At 39.3% G+C, this 21,565-nt stretch overlaps 1 protein-coding gene across 2 annotated transcripts in view; it reads left to right on the top strand.

Moving 5' to 3' along the window:
- Nucleotides 1–21,565, top strand: part of zmat4a (zinc finger, matrin-type 4a) — a 191,699-nt gene that overhangs the window by 112,629 nt on the left and 57,505 nt on the right. For both annotated transcript variants that reach the window (XM_012849580.3, XM_036144664.1), the window contains exon 5: nucleotides 13,217–13,438. In XM_012849580.3, coding sequence (XP_012705034.3) covers nucleotides 13,217–13,438 — 222 coding nt within the window. The remainder of the gene's footprint in view (nucleotides 1–13,216; nucleotides 13,439–21,565) is intronic.

The following is a 21,565-nucleotide window of genomic DNA, read 5'->3' as shown; positions in this document are numbered from 1 at the left end:
GTTAAGATCAATTTGCAAATTTGCACAGTCCTACGTCTGGTGTGAATCAAACACAGCACATCAGCACAGACGCGTAATGCCAACAGTTTTGGGTTTGATCACTTTTACAGTCTTCTGGAAGTTTGTTCCAACTAAGTGGAGCATAAGAACTAAATGCTGCTTCTCCATGTTTGGTTCTGGTTCTGGGTACGCAGAATAGACTTGGGCCAGAAGACAAGAGTCGCAGGAGTTATAAAGTTTAGTTTAACCCAAAATATACATATTTCCAATAAAAATCTGACCTCACAAAAGACATTAAAAAACAGAACTGAAACTGGGAAAATATGAACATAACCAACCACCTGACATACATAACTGACTTATTGATACACAAGAGTATTTATAAGGGCTCATCAGACCATTTCAGCACCAAGGGGGTAACTAAACCCAAGATAACTACTGAACTAAATACAGTTTTAAAAATACTTATCTTTTAAATACAAATATTTAACAGAATACAAAAAAGTGCTTAAACTAAAGAATATCCATTTCTCCTCTTTAGCAGGAACAGGTGACGGTCGAATTAACTGAGACTGTCCCTAGCTACGTTTACATGGACAAAAGTAATCGGAATAAAGGGCCCATTAGAATAAAAATGTGTCATGTAAACATGGCAATCAGAATATTGCAATCGAATTGAGCTCAATCGGAATGAATTTGTAATCCGAATGATTTATGGTTTATGCCGATTAACATTTTGATCGGCAGGCATGTAAACGCTTGTCAGGATCAAGTTACTCTGAATGAGGCAGAATAACTGCCTGGCGTGGCAGATTGTCTGTGGCGGACTTTCTCATGTGGCGACCCACCAGTTTACAGTTCTTATACTAATTAACTTTACCAACAAGTGAAAAAGAAAACTCCCATTTTTAAGACGGTTTCATGAAATAGTTGAAAGTGGATTGTCCACCCCCTGCTGACTATGTTATCTTCATGGAGGCTTAGATCTAAGACATCTGGTACTCGTTTACCAGCGTACGCTTCAGTGACTTTAGGATTGGAGCCTGTGATTCAGCTAAGATCTTCCCTACAGACGTAACTGTTGTTGCTTTGTTTTCATTCAGTGTTCGATCAACACCAGCACTGCCAACATCTGCCTGCTCAGTTTTCTCTCTGCACTTTTATCATTTTAACTTTAAAAGTCTTGTTAACAGTCATAACGAGTTAATTGTCTGAACGCAGCTTAAACCTCTGAGATTACATGATCACGAAGGAGTACAAGCACCACATCAGCTTCTCCTCCTTAGAGCTCTCTCTCATTTTCTATACTCTAAAACCCCTTTTGTTTTAGGTTAACAATGGTCCATAAAATACTGAAGTTTGACGTGCCCACATGAGCAGAGGCAAACATCTTGGAGACAGTAGATGTTTCGGGATTGATTCTGTCCTGCAGCTTTGCAGTATATCAACAGCAGCGGTGAGTTTAATGGGTTTTTTAACCTGTAGGGGCTTCTGTCTGTGTTGATTATGGGTTGGCTGTAAAACAAAATGAGCGTCGTCAGTTGTGTCCACCCTCAGGATTGCTTCCCCAGTAGTCCTGCCTTGCTACCAGGACTTCACCTCAGCACAATGGCTAAAACAACAACGTTATAGGTGCAGTAAAGAACACCGTCCACATTAGATGTATATTACAGTTCAGTTAAAATTATGTAGTTATTTTTTTAAATCATGTGATGTCGCCACAGTTGTGTTCAACGTTGATAATTTTCGTGAACTGATTTTATTATATGAATAATTCACACCAAAACCGCCAGTTCTCCTCTGCTACATTTTTAAAATGACAAAAAATAATTATAGTAAAATATAAATTAAATTACACCAGAGTGTCAGAAAACCACAGCTAGTAGTATGTGGTTTAATTGTGAGACTATTCAACATCAATGTCGTTGAATATACATTTTTTTAAACAATGATAAGGTCACACTGTTCGGTTAGGTGGGGATCACATTTACTGTTCAGCTTTATTCAGTTACTTTTCTTTAAATTTCACCCAGGTGACGAGTCTGAGGACATAGACATTAAAATACCTACTGAGAATAAACTCAAAAGAAATAATTTTACTGTGTGACATTTCAAACTATGGTGAGTATAAAATAACTGGACTTTTGGTCAAATTATATATTTAAATAAAAGTTATTTCAATATAGGTACTCTAACTCCTTGAATGCACCATGGAGTTCATTTGCAGCCATTAGGGGGAGTGTAGGAACCCTTCTGGGATAGACCAACGTTACAGGGGGGGGACCTCGCTGATCGGCATCAGCAATGTTTCATATGCTCTGCAGTGTCTGAGTGGATAAGGATGCCGAAAAACAACAGAAAATCAGATAAATAATAGGATCACGGTATTCTTCTGGCTAAAGTTCAGACCTCAACTTGTAATGATCAGTGAGCTGCAGAAATATTGAGAAAAGTGATAACCACTTACCCCGAGGGACTGATGAAGTCAAGCAGGAAAAGTGATGAGAATCATGGGGGGATTCAACAATCAGTCTCTTTTTTTAAAGCAGGATCCATTTTGAAAACTTAACACATTCAAATCAAATGTGCGAAGTTATGTCAAAACCTTGAACTGGTACACTAGATAACAATAATCGTTATCCTACTTTTTGGAATCACCAGACACATTAATGCTTTAAGTTGAGTTGTTTTAATATCTTACTTCGTTGAGTGTGCAACTAGATGCAGATGAGTTGATCCCAGAGCATAAAGCTGACTGCTGTTCTGAGACCAATTCTATTATCTTTGAACATTATAAACGTGCGACAGTGCAAAGGAAAACTCCCTTTTAACTGCAGGAGACACCTCCAGCAGAACCCGGGTCAGTGTCGGGGGGCTATCTGCCGTGACTGACCGGGGGTCTGAGAAAACACAGCAGACACGAAAAAATACAGAAGCACCAATCCAGGAATACTTTCTATGTTAAGGAAAATGTAGAGGGTTAATGGTATGTAAGCGATCCACACAGAAAGATCATGGGTGCACATACAGCATATAACATTATTTGCTTTGTGTTGAAAAAACTAAAAAAAAAAAACCACAAAAATTGTCCAATGAAGACATGATAATTAGTTAAAGGTTTATTCTATGACGTATTTGAGATCTGATTTTAAAGAACACTGGAAGTCTGCTTCTCTCTCTCTCTCACTCTCTGTCTCTCTCTCTCTCCACACACACACACAGGTTAGCCTTCAGCTCCAGGAGCATCTGATTAGGATTTATACTAAGCGAAGATGCCAAGAGAGTATAGTTCTGAAGAAACTCACTTCAAAACAATCCCTTTATCCATGAGGTGGGTTATGGTGCAGTTCATTGCTAGAATTATTGTCCTTTGAACTTTAGATTATTCCTCAAGCTTTTTTTATAATATGCTCACTAAGCAGTGCAAACTCAGGATTGCCTGTCCTGCTTTCTTTTCTTAATATAGCCCACAGTGTTTTGTTTTATATCCTCGGCTGATGCAGTACTCCCCTTCATAATACATTGATGCCTATGATTCTGGCTAAACCCAGTATCACCAATCTATTGATTTGAGGCTACCTTCATGCCTATTGCTTTAATGAGTCTAAGAAGGGCTGAAAAGGAATAAGATAAAACTGTGTAATTATGTAATCAAAACTTTAAAACTGTGAAACTGTACCTCAGCAGAACTGTGACACTGCTATTAACAACGGTCTTTTATGGAGCACTAACTGCTACTACTGTGTGGATGTGTAATGAGAGACAGGAGAGTGACGACATGACCGTTCAGACTGCGGACACTTTGAAAAATATGTGATACGTATCTGAATTAGAACCGTATATGGAAGAGGCACAAATTGGATTTTTTTTTTTTTTTTTTTTTTTTTTGCGGTAGAAAGTTCGGATTTGAGCTATTCACACAGTAATGTAAAAAGGCAAATATGGGTCACATATATGAAAAAAGATCGGATTTGGGTCGTATTTCCCTGCAGTGTGAACGTAGCCTAAGACTGTGGGAAGTAGCTAGAGTACCTGTAAATGGTAATGGTCTATAGACTGAACTTTAAACAAAAAAAAATAATCAGCTACATCTGACAGACGATAAGATCAGCTCTTCCTACCAATCATCAAGATTATCTTGATATCTTCAGAATCGTGGAAAGCAACATTTAATCATCGCAGGCCAACATATGGACATATAAAATATCCAGTTGAATCGTTCAGAAACTGTGCATGCCTTTAATGATTGAACAACTCAAATGAAACTAAGAAAGGTATAGAAATGCTCTATGCTAATGAAAAGTCTATGCGCTGGGCTTTGTTTTTCACTGGGTCCTGTCCAGTCATACCATGTGGAAAAGCTGCTTGCTTCATGGCAGTTTTGCTCTGCAGGACGGCTATCTCAAGACAGAATCCTAATTGTGTGATTGACAATTAAATCGGGAGTATACCAAGCACATGCCACACTGATGCACTAATAACCTGTGTTTGTATCACCCTCAACCATTTTGATTATTTCTTGTGCAGGAATTTATCACCTGGAGTGGCAAAGTTGTTAGAATGATGAGAACAGTAGAAAGCCTGCAACTAGGCACCAGCCCCCCTGGCACTCAAGAGGACCAAGGGAGGAAGGGCACCTTACTATCCCACCTGATGAGCTAGCTACAGGAATGTTAAGGGGGAGGGATTTCCATCAAAAACTAGCCTAATTCCTGCAGATGAAGAGAAGGACCACTTTGAGAGTGGGCCGTCTGCTTAGCACTATAATAAGCTCCAGATTCCCCTTGCTGATGTTCAAACATTTACTATGAAGCAAGGGACCTTTCAGCAAGAGTCTATAATGCAGCCGGTGTCGATGTCGAGCTAAAACCATCTGCCTCTGGGATGGGGAGTAGTCCTGCATTCTGAACGGAGCTGAACCCTCCCTCAGGGCTCAGTGGATTGTTAAGACAGCATGGTCCTAATGATGCATTAAATGAGAAGCAATGGATTTCATTTCTTTATAGGCCATCAGGGTTATGTCTGACACTAGACAGTCATCTTGCAATAGCATCTTCCTTTGTAAATGAAGAGTCTGCTGCTTCATGATAAAGGTGAGAAACTGCAGGTTAAACTGATGCGCTTTGAAATACGAAGCCACAATAAATATTCTTGTAATAGTATTAAACTTTACTATGATTAAACTCCCTGAAAACATATTTTTGTGTTTCTATTGACAACTGATGGTAGGATGAAAAAGGAGATGGATAGACAGATCAAGGCTTCTGCAGTGGCAGCTTCCCTGGTCTGGCGTGGTGAAGAAAGAGCCAAGCCAAAAAGCCAAGCTCTTAATTTAGGTCTCTATGTGTATTGACCCTTGCTTATGGCCACAAGTATTGGATCCCGACTGATGGAATGAGATTCTGACTAAGAGGGGCTGAAATTAGATTCTCCTGTGACTGAACTCAGCATTAGACACAACTCAGGGAGCTTTTTCTCCTGCAGGAAGCTGAGAGTGGAGCCGAGAGTCACTTGAGGTGGTACAGGCATTTGATCAGGATGTCTCCTGTAGACGTTTTTTGTGCACAGCCACTGGGAAGAGAATTCGATAAAGATCCCGGACCTTGCTGGTCTCTTCTGGCCAAAGTCTACATGTCTACAGAGAACATAGACTGTTTTAAAAACTGTCCACTTCTAAAACATGTTTACATTTTTCTGTGTTTGCTCTCCATATGTCTGTCTACATATAGATGGAAATTGCAAACATAACATCTCTTGTTCTTTGGGACAGTGTCTACATCTAAATAAGAAAAGGTTTCATCTACTCTAAAATTTACTCTATACAAAAATTATATTTTTTTATAAGTCAAGTCAAGTACCAAGTCAATGAGGGCCAGGTCTAAGTCAAGTGTTGGTTGAAGTCTCAAACTTGTGTTGCCACCTCTGAGTTCACTCATCCAGATGGATCTATGGCTACGTTCACACTGCATGTCTTTTGCTAATTTCCAATTTTTTGTTTGAAATCGGATGTTTGTTTTTTTTTTGGATGTTTTAGACTTCTGTCTTAATGGTTCAAGACCGTAAAGCAACTCGCATGAGCAGATAACAAATAGAGACGTCACACAGCAGGGCGCTGTTAACGGAAGTAATGGTGAACGTAATTGTTTCTAGAAGGGTTCAAAAAAGTTTTGTTTTAAAAAAAAAAAAAACAGGGATGCTGGCCGGCATCTCTCCTCATTATCATTAGAAAGCTGCTGAGCAATGGGAGCAGACAATATTAAGACCACATCATTGCAAGAAGAAGTAAGGTAAGAAGAAGCAGCACTGCTCTTTTATGGAGCGCTAACTGCTATTACTGTGTGGATGTGTAATGAGAGACAAGAGAGTGACGACATGACCGTTCAGACTGTGGACACTTTGAAAAATATGTGATACGTATCTGAATTAGAACCGTATATGGAAGAGGCACAATTTGGATTTTTTTTTTTTTTTTTGCGATAGAAAGTATTTGAGGTCACACTGATTTGAGCTATTTACACAGTAATGGAAAAAGGCAAATATGGGTCACATATAGGCAAAAAGATCGGATTTGGGTCGTATTTCCCTGCAGTGTGAACGTAGCCTAAGACTGTGGGAAGTAGCTAGAATACCTGTAAAAAACACTTATGCTTGACAAAAACATGCCAACTCCACATAGAAAGACCCTAGCTGGCATTCAGCCCAGAGATGTTCTTGCTATGAATCAACTACACTAACCATCATTCAGCCTGTGACATTATGTTCATATTAAATTCATTCAAAAGAAATTCAACTCTGAAATCCGGCTTTATGGTGATTATATCTGACCTTTAGCGCCTCAGGTTTTCTCCCACAAAAATAATGTAATCAGTAAAAGATGGTTAAAATTAACAGCAGATAAAAATAAATAACTGTGGTTTCAATATGGAACAAAAATGAATAAATAGTTCCTTCTATGACAGAGCTGCACTGGTTGCAGTTAGTGTGTATATTTACACTTAGACATTGCCACTGAATCAGCAGGGAAGCTCAGCAACGCAATCAGGTCTGCATTTGATTTGCAATATTTTCTAAGGCATATTTATATTCCAAGCGTAAGACTGGGGTTCAGAATTATATTGTTTTAATAAATCTCATATTAACATTTGAAAATACTAAGTTTAACTGTGCAATGTTTTATGCAGCTCACAGGGCAAACTTTAACCTAAATCCTGCTCAGGATACCCCTTGTAGTCATTTACTACTTTTAGTTCAGGGGATCTTTAAACTGGTGGATAACTGCTAATACATATAATGTGGTCACTTGATGAAAAGTGTAATGCTTACTCAGACTGAGAATCCGATTTTCAAGAATCTAAATTAAAGGACAGTCCAGGTTGTGTTCAGAGTTAAAAGGCTGGTGATGTATCCAGCGAGGGCAAGGCAAACAGGAAATCCAACAACAGAAGAACTGGTCAGAACAGGCGATTAACACAAAACGCTGGAAAGCTTCTCACTTAAGAAGTCCCAGGTGAACCAACTAGCAGGTAGCTAGAGGTTGTGCAGGTGAAGCTGCTCCACTAATTAGCTCAGTGGAGCAGAGCAGAAGGTAGAACAGAGCTAGCCCGCCAAAAAAAAAAAAAATACCTGAAAAAAAAAAGATTTCCTATTATAGTCCCACATAGGGGAAGTTTTGTCTCTGGTTTTAACCCATCCCTTAGGGAGCAGTGGGCTGTCTAAACTGAGTGGTGCGGAGGGAGCAATCTGGGGATAAGGGTCTTGCTCAGGGACTCATAGTGGCAGTCTGCAGGATCAAACCAGGTTCCTACAGCCTTCTCAGAATGCATGCACACCACTCGAACCACTAGGCCACCACTCCCGCCAGGCAGCCAAACACGCAGGATGCATGACGGCAAAGTAATACATTGAATTGTGGAGCTGATCCAGGATATCACTAAAAAGCTGATTCCAGTTAGTAAATTCAATGACTGAAACAATAATTTTAGATTCTGTGATTATGGCCATGGCTTATAGAAATGCTAAATTGAGTTTCTCAGAAAATAAATAATTAAAGGTCAATACAGAAACAGAATTTTAATATAGAAATGTGTTATGCAAGTCCTAGGGAAGACTGCCAACTAGGGAGTTGTCCAGCAGACAGTCAGGCTCTCAAGCAGACTTGAGCGGATTGTGAAACAAAGGCTACTCCAGATTTTGGGGGTGATTTACGATGGCTGGACTGCATATGGAGCTAGAGCTTGAAGAGCCAGCACCAATAGAAGTATCCATGGGCTACAAGTCAAACGTCTTGTTTTAAGCGACCCCTCAACCAACAACAATACAAAAAGCGGCTTACTTGGGCTAAGGAGATAAGAGCGAAAACCTTGTCCGATTGACCAGCTGACTAAGCTGGCCTAACCTAAACTCCAAAGAGAATCTTTGGAGTATTGTGAAGTGGAAGATGGTAAACACCAGAGCCAGCAATGTAGATGAGCTTAGGGCTGCAATTAAATCAGGCTGGGCTTCCTGTACAAATCAGCAAGAGACACAGACTCACTTCCTGTATTCCATACCATCCTGATGTTGGGATTTATACAAAATGAGCATCGACCAATGTCTGACTGTGTATTCTGTACAGTGCATGTGCATATTTTCAGAAGGTCCACCTTTCAGTTTATTTCTGATGCTTTTTTTGTGTGTGTGCCCTTTTTAATAGTTTCATCATTTGATAAATTTAATTTATTGTTTTTATTAGCTAATAAGTGATAACCATCAACTTTAACATAGATTACTCAAATAAATTTCCTTTATGAACAATGATATTTAAATTAATTTACGTAGAACCAATGTGTTTTGCAGTAGGTCATATTACAGGAACTATGGCACACATGTTTAAGTCTGGTCTTTAATCTGCGATGACATTTACAGAATCGCTGTTTTAATGCAGGCTTGGCTGCATGGAAACTTCAGAATTCATGGTTTGTGACAGACGGTACAAATATGCTGCCGCTTTATCAAATCATACCAATTACCAACAAGTCTTGCAAAATAAGTGTGTTATTTTACATCCACTAAACTGAGTATTTGTTTGTGTTGAAGATACTGCAAACCAATTTGGCTTATGAAACAAGTAGCTATTAACATCAAATGTATTCTATGAATAATGCATGCTCGCATTTTACTTTGCTGATAACAGCAATGACTGCTCATTTTTGTTCTGTGATGGATTTGGTAAATATTTTGCCTCCCTGTGAGCTTCTCATATACTGTGAATTCTTTTCTACTGTCATTCCACGTTTGGCTCTGCCAGGTAATTGCCTGCATGTTTCATCTAATGTGTCAGAGATGTTTAAAGAGCTATGATTTGACTCGGGTGTATGGATTCTCTTTACATTTGGATTTGAGAACGTCTGTGCAAAATTGCCATGTTCTTCGAGTCAGGCATTAAAAGCTGTGGCCACTCAAAGGCTGGTGTTCAGATGCTGAACACGAACCTGCTCACTAAAGCAACTGGAGGGATTAAATGAGGTCTGACGTGTTTTTTTTTTAGTTGAAGAGGTTATCCTACAACCACCGAGTCCCAGATTATAAGGGTACAGAACAGCTCGCTGCTGTGGAGAAAAGCTTGTGCCAAGTGCTGACAGTTAAGGTGCCTCACATTCTCCCTCCCCCTGTTTTTTTTTTTTTCACTGGACTTTGCGTTTTGAAATGTTGACTGGTGTAATGGAACGTAATGGGATAACACTAAATGTTGACTTAGGGTGAGCTGAGCGGTGGAGTGTTAAAACTGATTAAGCTGATAGTGCCATTTTGCATCGGGGGCTCAGTGCAGCATTTGGGGTTAATGTCGTCATCCATGCGTTAAAGCACAAGCGGGCAGCCCTGAGAAGAACAGGCCCTTTCTTCCGTTTGCCAAGTAGAATTTAGCTTTTCCTCTTCAGGCGTTTAATGGAGATAACAGCTTGTTATTCTGAGGGCACCAATCGCAGGGCCCCGGCTGCTGTTACAGTGTCGCAGATCAGAGCTCATTAAAGCCTTTGCGTTGTTCTCGTTCTGCTTGCAAAGACAAACTTGTTTTCAGCACTGATGGCATTCTGCATTCTTGTACTTTTGGAAAACTTGCTAACATAAGTCAGAGTAAGGCAGCTTGTAGCTAAGCGTCTTATTTAGCGTTTTTATGTTCTGGAAGAGTTTTGAGAGCTTTCTGTTTTTACACTATGTCTGTTGTGGTCAATTTATAGGTACAGTTCAAGTGTTTTGTCACAGTGATGATTGTTTTATTTATATATATATATATATATATATATATACATATAGTATGTATTTGGTCTAAAAGTATATGGACTGTTTTTTATGTCTACAGTCTGTTTTTATCCATCCAAGTTGAGACATACAAAGAATGGAATGGGCTCAGTTACTAAAACAAGATCTTTGTTTGATGAGCTACACAATATTGCACAGTTTGTATATATGTACAGGACTTTTTATGTGTGTCAGTCAAGGTTTTCACATAGCTGGTGTAAAATGTCCTACTTTAAAAAATAGAATGACGCTCAGGTTCATCCCTGTGTTATGAGCAACGCAGCCAAAGAGGTCCTAATGCTGTTTAGGAATGTACATTTGTGGTTCTGTACAATCTTTGAGTATTGAGGTTTTGACAATTTATTGTTATTAAATCAAACAGAACTTCATCTATGTTGATATATATTGGTGTATAACTGTTAACCGAAACATAATTAGTTTAAGTTTGTAGTTGAACAGTTTTTATTATTTGCTTTTAGTTTCCTTTTTACCATGTTTTATTTTGTATCAACTTTTCTACATTTTATACCAACTTGCTTTTATCCTGTTTTTATTCCCCTAAGTTTTAATCATGTATAGCACTTTACTTTGTACTGAAATGTGCCATACAAATAAATTGGCCTTGCCAATCACAACTAATAAAAAGGTGAAAGCAATTTAAACAGAAGCGAATGAAGATTTCTTTACATGATTTAAAGACATTTTTTGTGGACCATATGAATTGTTAATTCTAAGTCAGCTTATGCCTCCATCAGGCCATTGTACATTAGGCTTTTGTTTTTTTGTATAACATAAAGCTCTTACATGGCTTTACAATGCATTTCAGATTGTAGCACATTTATTTTCATCAGCAGTTAGACCTGCTGCATTCCGCTGCATGTTTGCCACGGCTACAGCATCACGGCAACTTCAGGTTCCGACATCACAGCAATAACATTATTTAATTTCAGGCTATGCTATCCAGATGCCTATAAGTCTTTCTCTCCCACCCCTCGTTCTCCTGGGTTCTTCGCAGTATCTTCACTGTTCTAAGGACTGCGTTCTTCTGGCCTGAGTTGTCTGATGTTTCTCCAGGTATGTGAGTGGAGGGTTACTGCCCCGAAGGCTCCGATGACCACTGGCACCACAGCTGCCTTCCCCTTTCTGGCTCTTTCTAGTTCTTCCCTGAGCCTATTTCTCCTGTTCTCCTGTGTTTTTTCCTGATACTTAGATCATATTAAATCTTTATTCTCATTGTCACATGAACAACAAAATTAAAAGTGTCAATGTTAATGAAGCAATAAAACAAATAGCTGATAAATAAAAATAGCCTTCACATGCACATTCCTAGACGCAATCTTTCATGTTGATTTGTGGGTTGTTTTTGAGTGCATTAAGTCTTGTTATAGCTATTGATAAAAACTGTCTCTGAATTGATTAGTTCTTGTTCTTATTACTCTGCACTGTCTTTTGTGATATGTTGTGTTTTTTTAAGACACTGTGTAAGTCCTCCAGTGAGGGGAGAGAGAGGAGTTTTCGGGCTGTAGTCACAACCCTTTAGAGAGTTTCCCTTTGAGCCACAGTGCTGCTGGTATACCTTTCACAGATACAGTACATTAGCATGCTCTCTATGGAGCACTTATAGAAGGACACCGACAGTTTTTGCATGATATTGGTGTTCCTGAGAGCTCTCAGGAAGTACAGTCTTTGATGGGCCTTTTTTGTCAGCTCAAAGGTGTCCATGTTCCACCTGAGGCCCTGCTCAATGTTGACCCTCAGGAAACGGAAAATCTTTCCATAGGATGGCCACATCCGTCGCAGCGGCTGTCCTCTGCTGTGTATCAATGATCATAATGTCCGGTTGGTGAGAATTTACCGTTTTGTCTGTATCTGGAAATCTCACAGGATCTTAGCTCTGTCGTTCTCCACCACTTTGGGAGGTGACTCCCATTTTGACCTGGGGGTCTCCAGTTGTTATTTTTAACAAGTGTTTCTGTACACTATACCAGCCACATGGTTATGCTGCTAGTATCTTACACCCTGCTGTGAGATGCTGAATGGTTTCTGGGACGTTTTTGCATAGCCTGCACCTGGGCTCTTGCCTGGTATGGTAGATCTGGGCCTCTATTGCTCTGGTGCTCTAGGCCTACTCCTGTGCTGCCATGATCATGGCTTTAGTGCTGTCCTTCAGTACAGCCTTCTCTAACCACTGGTAGGATTTGGTTATAGCAGCCACTTCAGCTATCTGTCAGTGGTACATCCCATGCCGGGGATTTTCCTCCCATTATGGTTCCTTCAGTTCCTTCTGATCCAGCTTCCATCGTCTGAGACATTCACTGAGTGATTCATCCCTCAGGGCTATCTTCCTGACATATTCTTGGAGCTTGGCTTTTTCATCTTCAATGGTGGCTCTGATGCTCACTAGGCCTCTGCCTCCTTCTTTGTGTTTAGTGTATAGCCTGTGGATACTGGATTTGGAGTGGAATCCACCATGCATAGTGAGTAGCTGTCGTGTTTCAACATCAGTGGTCTGAATTTCCACCTTAGGCCAACTTATTACTCCAGGGCATAGCTGGCCTGGCATAGCTGTTGATTCCCCTGACTTTGTTCTTGCCATTGAGCTGACTTCTCAGAACTTGCCTTAGTCATTGCAGGTATTTGGTTGTTGCTGCTTTCCATGTAGCCTCTTCATGGCTGGTATTTGCTTGTGGTATTCCAAGGTACTTATAGCTCGCTTCAACATCTGCTATTCACCCTTCTGGGAGTCCAAGCCCCTATATATATATATCTATATATATATAAATCAGACGCACATATGGCTTGACATTGATTAATCTCTGAATAAGATTTACATGTATCCTCACTATAGTCGAAGCCACTTTACATCTTCTAACCAAATGGCAGACATCTGAGGTGTATTTATCTCGTTTTTTTGTTTTTGTTTCTTTTTATTCATCAGAGGCCTCACCCAGTCCTGTGAAGAACTCCCCAGAAATGTCTCCCATGATGTCACCGCGACAGCGCCGCGACTCAGATCGTTACTGCCAGCTATGCAACGCTTGGTTCAACAACCCTGGCATGGCTCAGCAGCATTATGATGGAAAGAAGCACAAGAAGAACGCCACCAGAGCAGATCTGCTGGAGCAACTGGGCCAGACCTTGGACATGGGTGAAATGAAAGGTATGGTCATCAGGTTGTTATAACTACACTTCACTTATTTGCAGAGCATAGCTACAATAATTGGCAGAGATATCTAAGGCTAAGATGAAGAGGCTAAGTGCTTTGAACTGTGTTTCTGGTTTGCCTGACCTGTATGTTGCAATCTACTCAATGGTTTATGCTGCAGATGCCTTCGAAGACATGCACAGACACATCAACAGAGAAATGTTCATTAATATATTCAGTCGATGTCCCGTCTATTACACTGGAGCCTTAAATCGATTGATGCTTCAAGGTTAGAACTCTGAAATATTTCTGGTATCAGTCACAAAGATATCACGAGCAACTACTTGAAGTATTGAGGCTTTTTCATGTTCAGTTGCTTAAGCAGTTGTTCCCATAATGTAACAAGAAAAACTGAAAAGCTTGGTCAAGGATTTACCCTATTTTATCACTTTCCTTTGGGATAGGTGATATGGTCTTATTCACCATTAGTGTGGCATGTGGAGCTTTTTCCTTTAGAAATATACAATGACCCTCAAAAGTATACACACCTTGTAGCAACCAATAACAAATAACATTTTGCCAAAAGTGTAATTTGTAAGAATTAGCAAAATCTTTAATGTCATAGCATATTTGTTACATCACTGCTGTTCTCTTCCTGGTCTCTAGCACATTTAGCTAAGGGATCTAACTGCCAAAGGAACTTCATCATAATTTTTTCAGTAATTCTGCATACATGAAATGATATATTTATAGATCTAAACAGATAAACACTAAATATATTTTAACAATATACTAACTAAATGGTTTCTGCAACAAACTTCTCAAATTGGCTCTTACGATTGTAAGATAAATGAATGTGACTATGCTATTCACTATACCAATTTGCTGAGTAAAGCGAAGTAAAAAATCTTATATTTCCAAAAAAGTAGTCCTATTACCAATATATGCTGAAGTTATTACATATTCAAAATATTCTTTTATGCTTCACCCAAGATATGGTAATGTATTTGATTGGCTTTATCACATTTTAAAAAGCCAGCACTATTTTGTGATTGTCAGGTTTCACCTTATGAACTAATATTAAATGACTGATTACCGCAATGGTTATAAAAAAAAAAAAAAAAAAAAAAAAGAGATGACGATGAATTATTTTAAAACGGTTTCTAAAGGATTGCTGATCTCCAGCAGAAAACCCTAGGGCACTCTTGATTGCAGCAGGACAATGTCTCAAAGTTTACCAGACAGTCCACCTCTGACTGGCTCAGCTGAACAAAATGAGGTTGTTGGAGAGGCATTGTCAAATTCTGGATCTGAATCTGGTTCAGATACTGTGACATGACATTGTGAGTTATGTAAATACTTGATGGCAGCTATTGTTGCCAACACAGGCACATGCCTTTATTAGGTTTAGGGCAAAATTACAGTTCTACTCAGGGCCATTTTGGTTTAGATAGCATTTTACCCCCTAAAGAATAAAATCTCAATTTGAAAACTGCTTACTGTATTTACACAGGTTATCTTTGCCCAATATTAACATATTTTTCTATCATCTATTTTATTTAGGTGTTACAAAAAGAGAGAAAATAAAACAGAATAAATCTGACAGCAGGATGGTTTTTCACAGCTTTGTTATGTTTCCACCTTAGGCAGGTATTTTGTTTGTGCATTTTTGCAACGTTTTCTGTAATATTTCCCAAATCCAGCAACACCCAAACTTTACAATTCATCCTTTGAAGGCTAAAAATGTCTGCTAAACTTTCTTAGCCTTAGTTTTTGGGGTGGCGTTTCTTTGCCTATGGCTGCTGGACTGTCTCTGATGGTTGTATTATTTATTAAAAATATAATTGAGATTATTATCAGAACCTGTAACCATTTGATCTCTAATGCGGCTAATGCGGATGCTGACCATCTGTGCATGGTATTAATGATACATCTAAGCAGACACCGTAGAAAGCTAACCAACATATGAGGCAAGATGGCTCATCGGGTTGGGTTTCAAGCTGGAAGTAATAAATTAACATAAAATGATTTCCCTCACTGAAAATAGGCAGAATCTAAGATTAATAAGCCATCGCATAAAGCCAGAGGCCCCATAACTGTAAATCTTGTGATTTGTACTACAGCTTTCAGTGTGACATCTTGAGCTTCCACCAACATGACAAGCTGCTACTGTTTTACAAGAATGGAAGAGAATTGCCTTTGCTCCCTGTCTCCCAGTGACAATACGTCAATAAGAGTTCCTGAGTTTTATTGAAATGGGTGGAGGGCCGGCTGCCAAAAGAACAGGAACAACCCAGAGGTGTTGCAGAGGTCTCTGCTGCATGACAGCCAAGACTGGCAGAAAAAAAACTTCACTGAACTGATCAGTTCAGGCCTGGTTAGTTATATCCTAAAGTTTAGGACAAATGAACATTTTCTGCCTTCTCTGTATTTTGTTCTACTGTAGTCCTAATGGCATTATTTAGTGTAAGGCACAGATTAATGATTGTCCTGGTCTGTAGGTTATTTTAACTATATTCTGATGCTTTGTTGATTATCTTTGGATATCTTTCCTTTGGTTATGTTACGTATTGCTGTGCTTTACTTCCCAATTCAATTAAATTCTGTTTTATTTATATAGTGTCAGTTCACAACACATGTCATCTCAATGTACTTTACAAAGACAGATTCAGTCAAATCATCCAGACAGATTGGTCAAATCATTTCCTGTCTAAGGAAACCCAGCAGATTCCATCAAGTCTTGACAAGCAGCATTCACTCCTCATGAAAGAGCGTAGAGCCACAGTGGACAGTCGTCTGCATTGTCTATGGCTTTTCAGAAATCCCTCATACTGAGCATGTATGAAGCGACAGTGGAGATAAAAAACCCCCTTTAACAGGGAGGAAAACCTCCAGCAGAACCAGGCTTAGTGTGAACGGTCATCTACCTCGACCGACTGGTGGTTAGAGCACAAAAGCACACATTGATCCAGGCATCCTTTCTACGTTATATGGTAATAGCGTATGATCTGCCTCCTCTGGACGATGTAACGGTAGTGTACCTACTATGAAGAGAAAAACATGACAGAGAACGAAAAGTTAAAAGTTGAACTAACAACAAACAATGCAGAATTGGGGAACAGTAAGATATGCTTGCTCAGTATGAGGGATTGCTCCAAAGCCATGGACAATGCAGACGACTCTCCCTGTAGCTCTACGCTTCTCCAGGAGTGAATGCTGCTTGTCGGGACTTTGAAGCAATCAACTGGTTCCCTTATATAGGACATTTTTGACCAATCTGTATAATATGATTGATTTTGACTTTGTGCCTTGAGATGACATGTTTCATGAATTGGGGCTATATAAATAAAATTGAATTGAATTTAATTTAATTTAACAGGAAGTCAATGAAGGGATGCTAAAATTGTTTTGTTATTGTTATTAATTTACAGCAGAACTCTTGCTGCAGCATTTTGGATCAGCTGAAGACTTTGAACTGCATTTTATGGACTTCCTGATAATAAAGAATTACAATAGTCCATCCTTGAAGTAACAAAGGCATGGACTAGTTTTTCAGCATCACTCCTGTACATAATATTTCTAATTCTGGCAATATTACGGAGGCGAAAAAAGAAACCCTAGAAACCTTTTTAAAAATAACACCAAAGATCCAAGAGTTTCATGTTTTGTATACTAGATTGTATTTTGGTTTCCTTTTTGAATTGTTTCACCTTTGTTCACTGTGTTCTCTTCTTATTTCACTTCATGTCTAAGTGTATATTTTCCACCCATTTCAAGGCGGTGTTTCATTTTTAGTTCATTTCTAATAAAACTGAAATAACATTTGTCCATATATAATTTTGGCTTTGCACAAAGAAATGAACAGTATTGGTGTGACTGCTTCAATTTGCAGTCATATCACACTACTTTTGCTTTTCTAGGATTTCCCATGTGTACAAATGTGTACTTCACCAGGAGGAAATCCCACACAACACATCGTTTCCCCACCAAAGGGAACATTGCACCCTCCTATTTCCTACAGCACTCCCAGATGCAGTTTCTGAAGCCAATTGGAAGCACTTTAGCTCTCTTTCAGTAGCAGGTGCCAAACAGGAATCTAAAAATATCCACTAAACTGTACAAGCTTTCCTCAAACCTAACACAGCTATTACAAAAGGCACCACTTTTAAGACTGCAGTCAGTAATTTACTGCCTGCATGTCTGTTGAACAAACAGCTGAAGGCTCTATTAACTCTAATGATAAATATGTTTGTTATGGTTTTGAGCAACATAAGTAATAATTTTTGTTTTTCTTTAAACAAAAAGTTATTTTGATACGTTTTTGCTTTAAGTTTTAATATAGACACTGTTAAACCAGGGTATTTTTACTCATACCAGGAGAATATCACACTACCGTATTTTTCAGACTATGAGGCACACTCAAAATCCAAAATCCACACTCAAAAATTGACGGGGTGCCTTATATGATTACCGTTGTTCTGACTGACTGATTTTTATATGGTACAATGGCTCAAAAATCTGTTAAAATGTGTAAGTACGACTTTGGTAACCATCAAAGCCACTCCGCTGAATGGATATTGAGACCATTGCTGTACACTGTGTCACTACCTGATCGGACCACTGAGCAGTCTACAAGACTGCCTGACTGTAATGTCTAAACTAGAAGTGCATTCATGTAAAGGCCCCCACATACTCGGGCGTTGTTCACTCTGTAGAGGTCCGCGCGTACAGCTTCATGCACAATTTAATTTTTATCACTTCTCAGCAGCAAGAAGTATTTACAGAGAGGTTCTCCAAGGAGGTGGTCGCGAGGACACACAGCATCACTACTCTAGGTGCTTAGCTAGCTAATCACACTTTTAACCATCCGTTCTGCCGCTACGTCCCACTAGCAGAAAGTGTGGGAATTGTAGGAGTTTGTCACAAGAAATGTAGGCAATCGTATGCTGGACCACAAAGGTTAAAACGTCTGCGGCGAGTCAGCGTGGAGTCCACCAAGCTCACAGTATGCGCACAGTACGCCCGAGTATGTTGGAGCCTTTAGGCACCCCGCGCCCAGAGTACGTGCTAGCAACAATAAACCAAGTAAGTTAATTTAATATAAAAGTTACGTTTATTTGGGCCTTATGTTAGAAGTGTAGTCCAACTACTCTCTCCTCCCGACAGAGATGGATAGAGAGCTGTGTACATGAAGGGGCAGAGTGATATTACATACTTAAGAAGAATATTTAGTGCGCCTTATAATCCGGTGCACCTTCTGATCCGAAAAATATGGTAGATCATACATAAATAAATGCCAGTAGCTATACAGGAATTAAATCGCTGCTGTCTAATAACACAAAACAAACAAACAAAAACAAAAAACTATTACTTCAGCTAAATTAAAAGTGAGTATTGCTACAATATTATATAAAGTAATATCCATAATATTTATTGTAGTTATTTTGAAACACAGACACATGCAGAGAGTGACAGAACACAGGGGAGAGTATTGGCTAGAGAGCTGAACAAAACCTAACTGAATCTATTAACTGTATTTCTCACAAATTGTTAGAAAACACATTTTCGTCCTTTTTTTGCTGCACACACAAACGCTCTTATAGTCTACTGAGTGAGACCGAGAACAAGCACAAGGGGGGTAGCACACCATTCAATATTTTATATGCAGGCATCATCTGACGTCATGGGGATTGTTTGCACTGCATTCATGTGAGTGCATGGTGGGACAACCAATAGATAAGGGGATTCCACTGGAACCATGGGCAGGAACAAAATACTGACAAATCCATGCCCTTCGGAGCAAACTGCAAAGATTGGTTTGAGTTTTTACAGGCCTGCAGCTCCCACAGAGAATGATTTTTTAACCTTCTTTTTGTGAATACATAATGTATTAACTACTTTCAGGATGGAAGGATGATTTTACCCAGTATAACAAAAAGTGTTTCTGAACAGGATTATCTATCTATAACTTTAAATGTTGTCTTCATATATACCGGAATCTCAGTAACACTCTATGACGTAGGTAGGAAACGTCATTTCCTCACATCTTTCTGAGAAAATCTTCCGCGAAACTAATAAAGGAAAGGTTATCTAATGTTGTCAAAATGCATGTAAATGCAGTTGTTTTACTTAAATGCTTACTTTTCCATGGGCAACAGCAGCCACCTGGTGCTCATGCCTTCACTCTCCTTCTTCTCCATGTTTCATGTTCTTGCCACTGGTTTCTACTGTTTTCCACTTACAGTTGTTTCCCTGCCAGTTCTTCATGTTCTGCCCTCCCTATGTTCAGTGACTGTAAGTTTTGGATTTTATAACATTTTAACTTGCTCTCTACCACAGTCTACATCTGGGAGACATGACATTTATCCAACCACTGCAAAAAATAGATCTTTCATCAAAGATCATTTCTTGAATTTACAATGGTGATACAGATATTTTTATTTTATTTGAAGACACAACTAAATATACGTAAATCATTATTATTGTGATAATGGGTAGAAATCCCTTATTTTTGTCAGTTTGGAACACCTAGTTACTGACAAAATATTGCCTAGGTAATTAACAGTGCTGTGTAGTTAATGCAACTGTGACTTCAGTCTTACCTTTGTCTTTGTGATTTTGTTATTATAGTATGTTGAGTAGAGCGATTTGAAAGCATCTATGTCATTATTATGGAGAGGCTGAAAATGTCAGCATGCTAGTTGTACTATTCAGCACTTGGAATAATGAGCATTTCTCGCTGGTGATTACCGATTAGTAATGAAGTGGCAAATCATCCCCATCAGGAAAAATCAGCAGTGTGTGCATGTGGAGAGGAGAATTATCCGCAGCATGCTCAGCCGGCTGCCCAAAAGGCTGACAGCATGGAGAGCGGATGAAGGGGGGAATGTTGGAGGAGAAAATAACCTTCTCACCATGTACTTTGCACTTTTCATCATTCATTCCTTCCATCTCTTTCCATTTTTTCTCTTCTCTCACCAGTCCCCTGCCTGCTCTACACTTTCTCTGACCCCCATTGCTGTCCTCACGCAGTTCTCAAATAGCTGAGAAAATGTGCAATCTGACTCTCAATGTTGCTATGGGATGAAATATGCAACAGCTCCCATAAAGGAGGAGTTCTATGTATTGCAGCTGAGCAGCTATGGAAAGTTGATGGCACAGAAACTGGAGACGAGCAGCAAAGACAAAGAGAGGAAAGTCACAGGCAGGCCATGGGCTCAGTGAAAAGGCCTTCTGGGGGTGAAATGTTCCTGTTGCCTGTTCAGCTTCCAGCTCAGGTAACCAAACGATTGAGCACAAACCTTTTGTTCTTTACAAAGGAAGTATTTAGTTGTGCAATCCGGTAGTTTCTCGCATGAGTGTACTGTACAGCGTACAGTGCCTGCCTTGAAAGATCGCGGTGATGATGCTTTTCAGGTGGCGGCTCTGAGACTTTGGAACACTCTCCCGCTGTCTCTTCGCTGCACAGAATCGTCAGTCTCTTTAAAGACTCAACTAAAGACATTTTGATTTAGACAAGCATTTGTTTAAGCATGTTGTGTTTTTGCTCCTGTGAAGCCCTCTGTGATATTAATGTCTATGAAAGGTGCTATAGAAGTAAAATGTTACTTATTTTGCAAGGCAGTTTGCTAATCATTAAGGTTTTGGTCAAACTTGACCGTTGTCCCTCTCATCTCATATGTGATTAGTCCAGGTGAGTGAAGCTGGCCCCTCAGCCTTCTTCATATCAACCAAAATTGGTGTTTATTTTAACCTTTATATGTTAACCAAGTGTGTACTTTTCAGAGCGTTATCATGGTGAAAAAGGTTTAATTCTTATGTTTCTTGGTCCAAAGTTATGTATTACTTAAAACACAGCATGGCTATAAAGTGTGGAAAGTTATGATGCTGGATGAAGGTATATTGTAAGTTGATTTGGTAAGAATTCACAGTGGTCAATACGAGAGAGAGATTTTTACAAGCTATATTGTATATCCATTACTTTACATCGAATACATTTTACTGCTAGTTAAATATTACCATTAAGCAATCTCTCGAATCCTAAGCACAAACATATCCCACATAACATAACAGAGAGCTTCATGGGAAATTTCACAAAGGGGCAAAACGACAGTGTTATCCCAGGCCCAGACAGCTGGCCTG

The sequence above is a fragment of the Fundulus heteroclitus genome, chromosome 12, assembly GCF_011125445.2.
Source record: "Fundulus heteroclitus isolate FHET01 chromosome 12, MU-UCD_Fhet_4.1, whole genome shotgun sequence".
Classification (NCBI taxonomy): Eukaryota; Metazoa; Chordata; class Actinopteri; order Cyprinodontiformes; family Fundulidae; genus Fundulus; species Fundulus heteroclitus.
The sequence above is the reverse complement of the archived record's forward strand: the minus strand, read 5'-3'. Positions and strand labels throughout refer to the sequence as shown.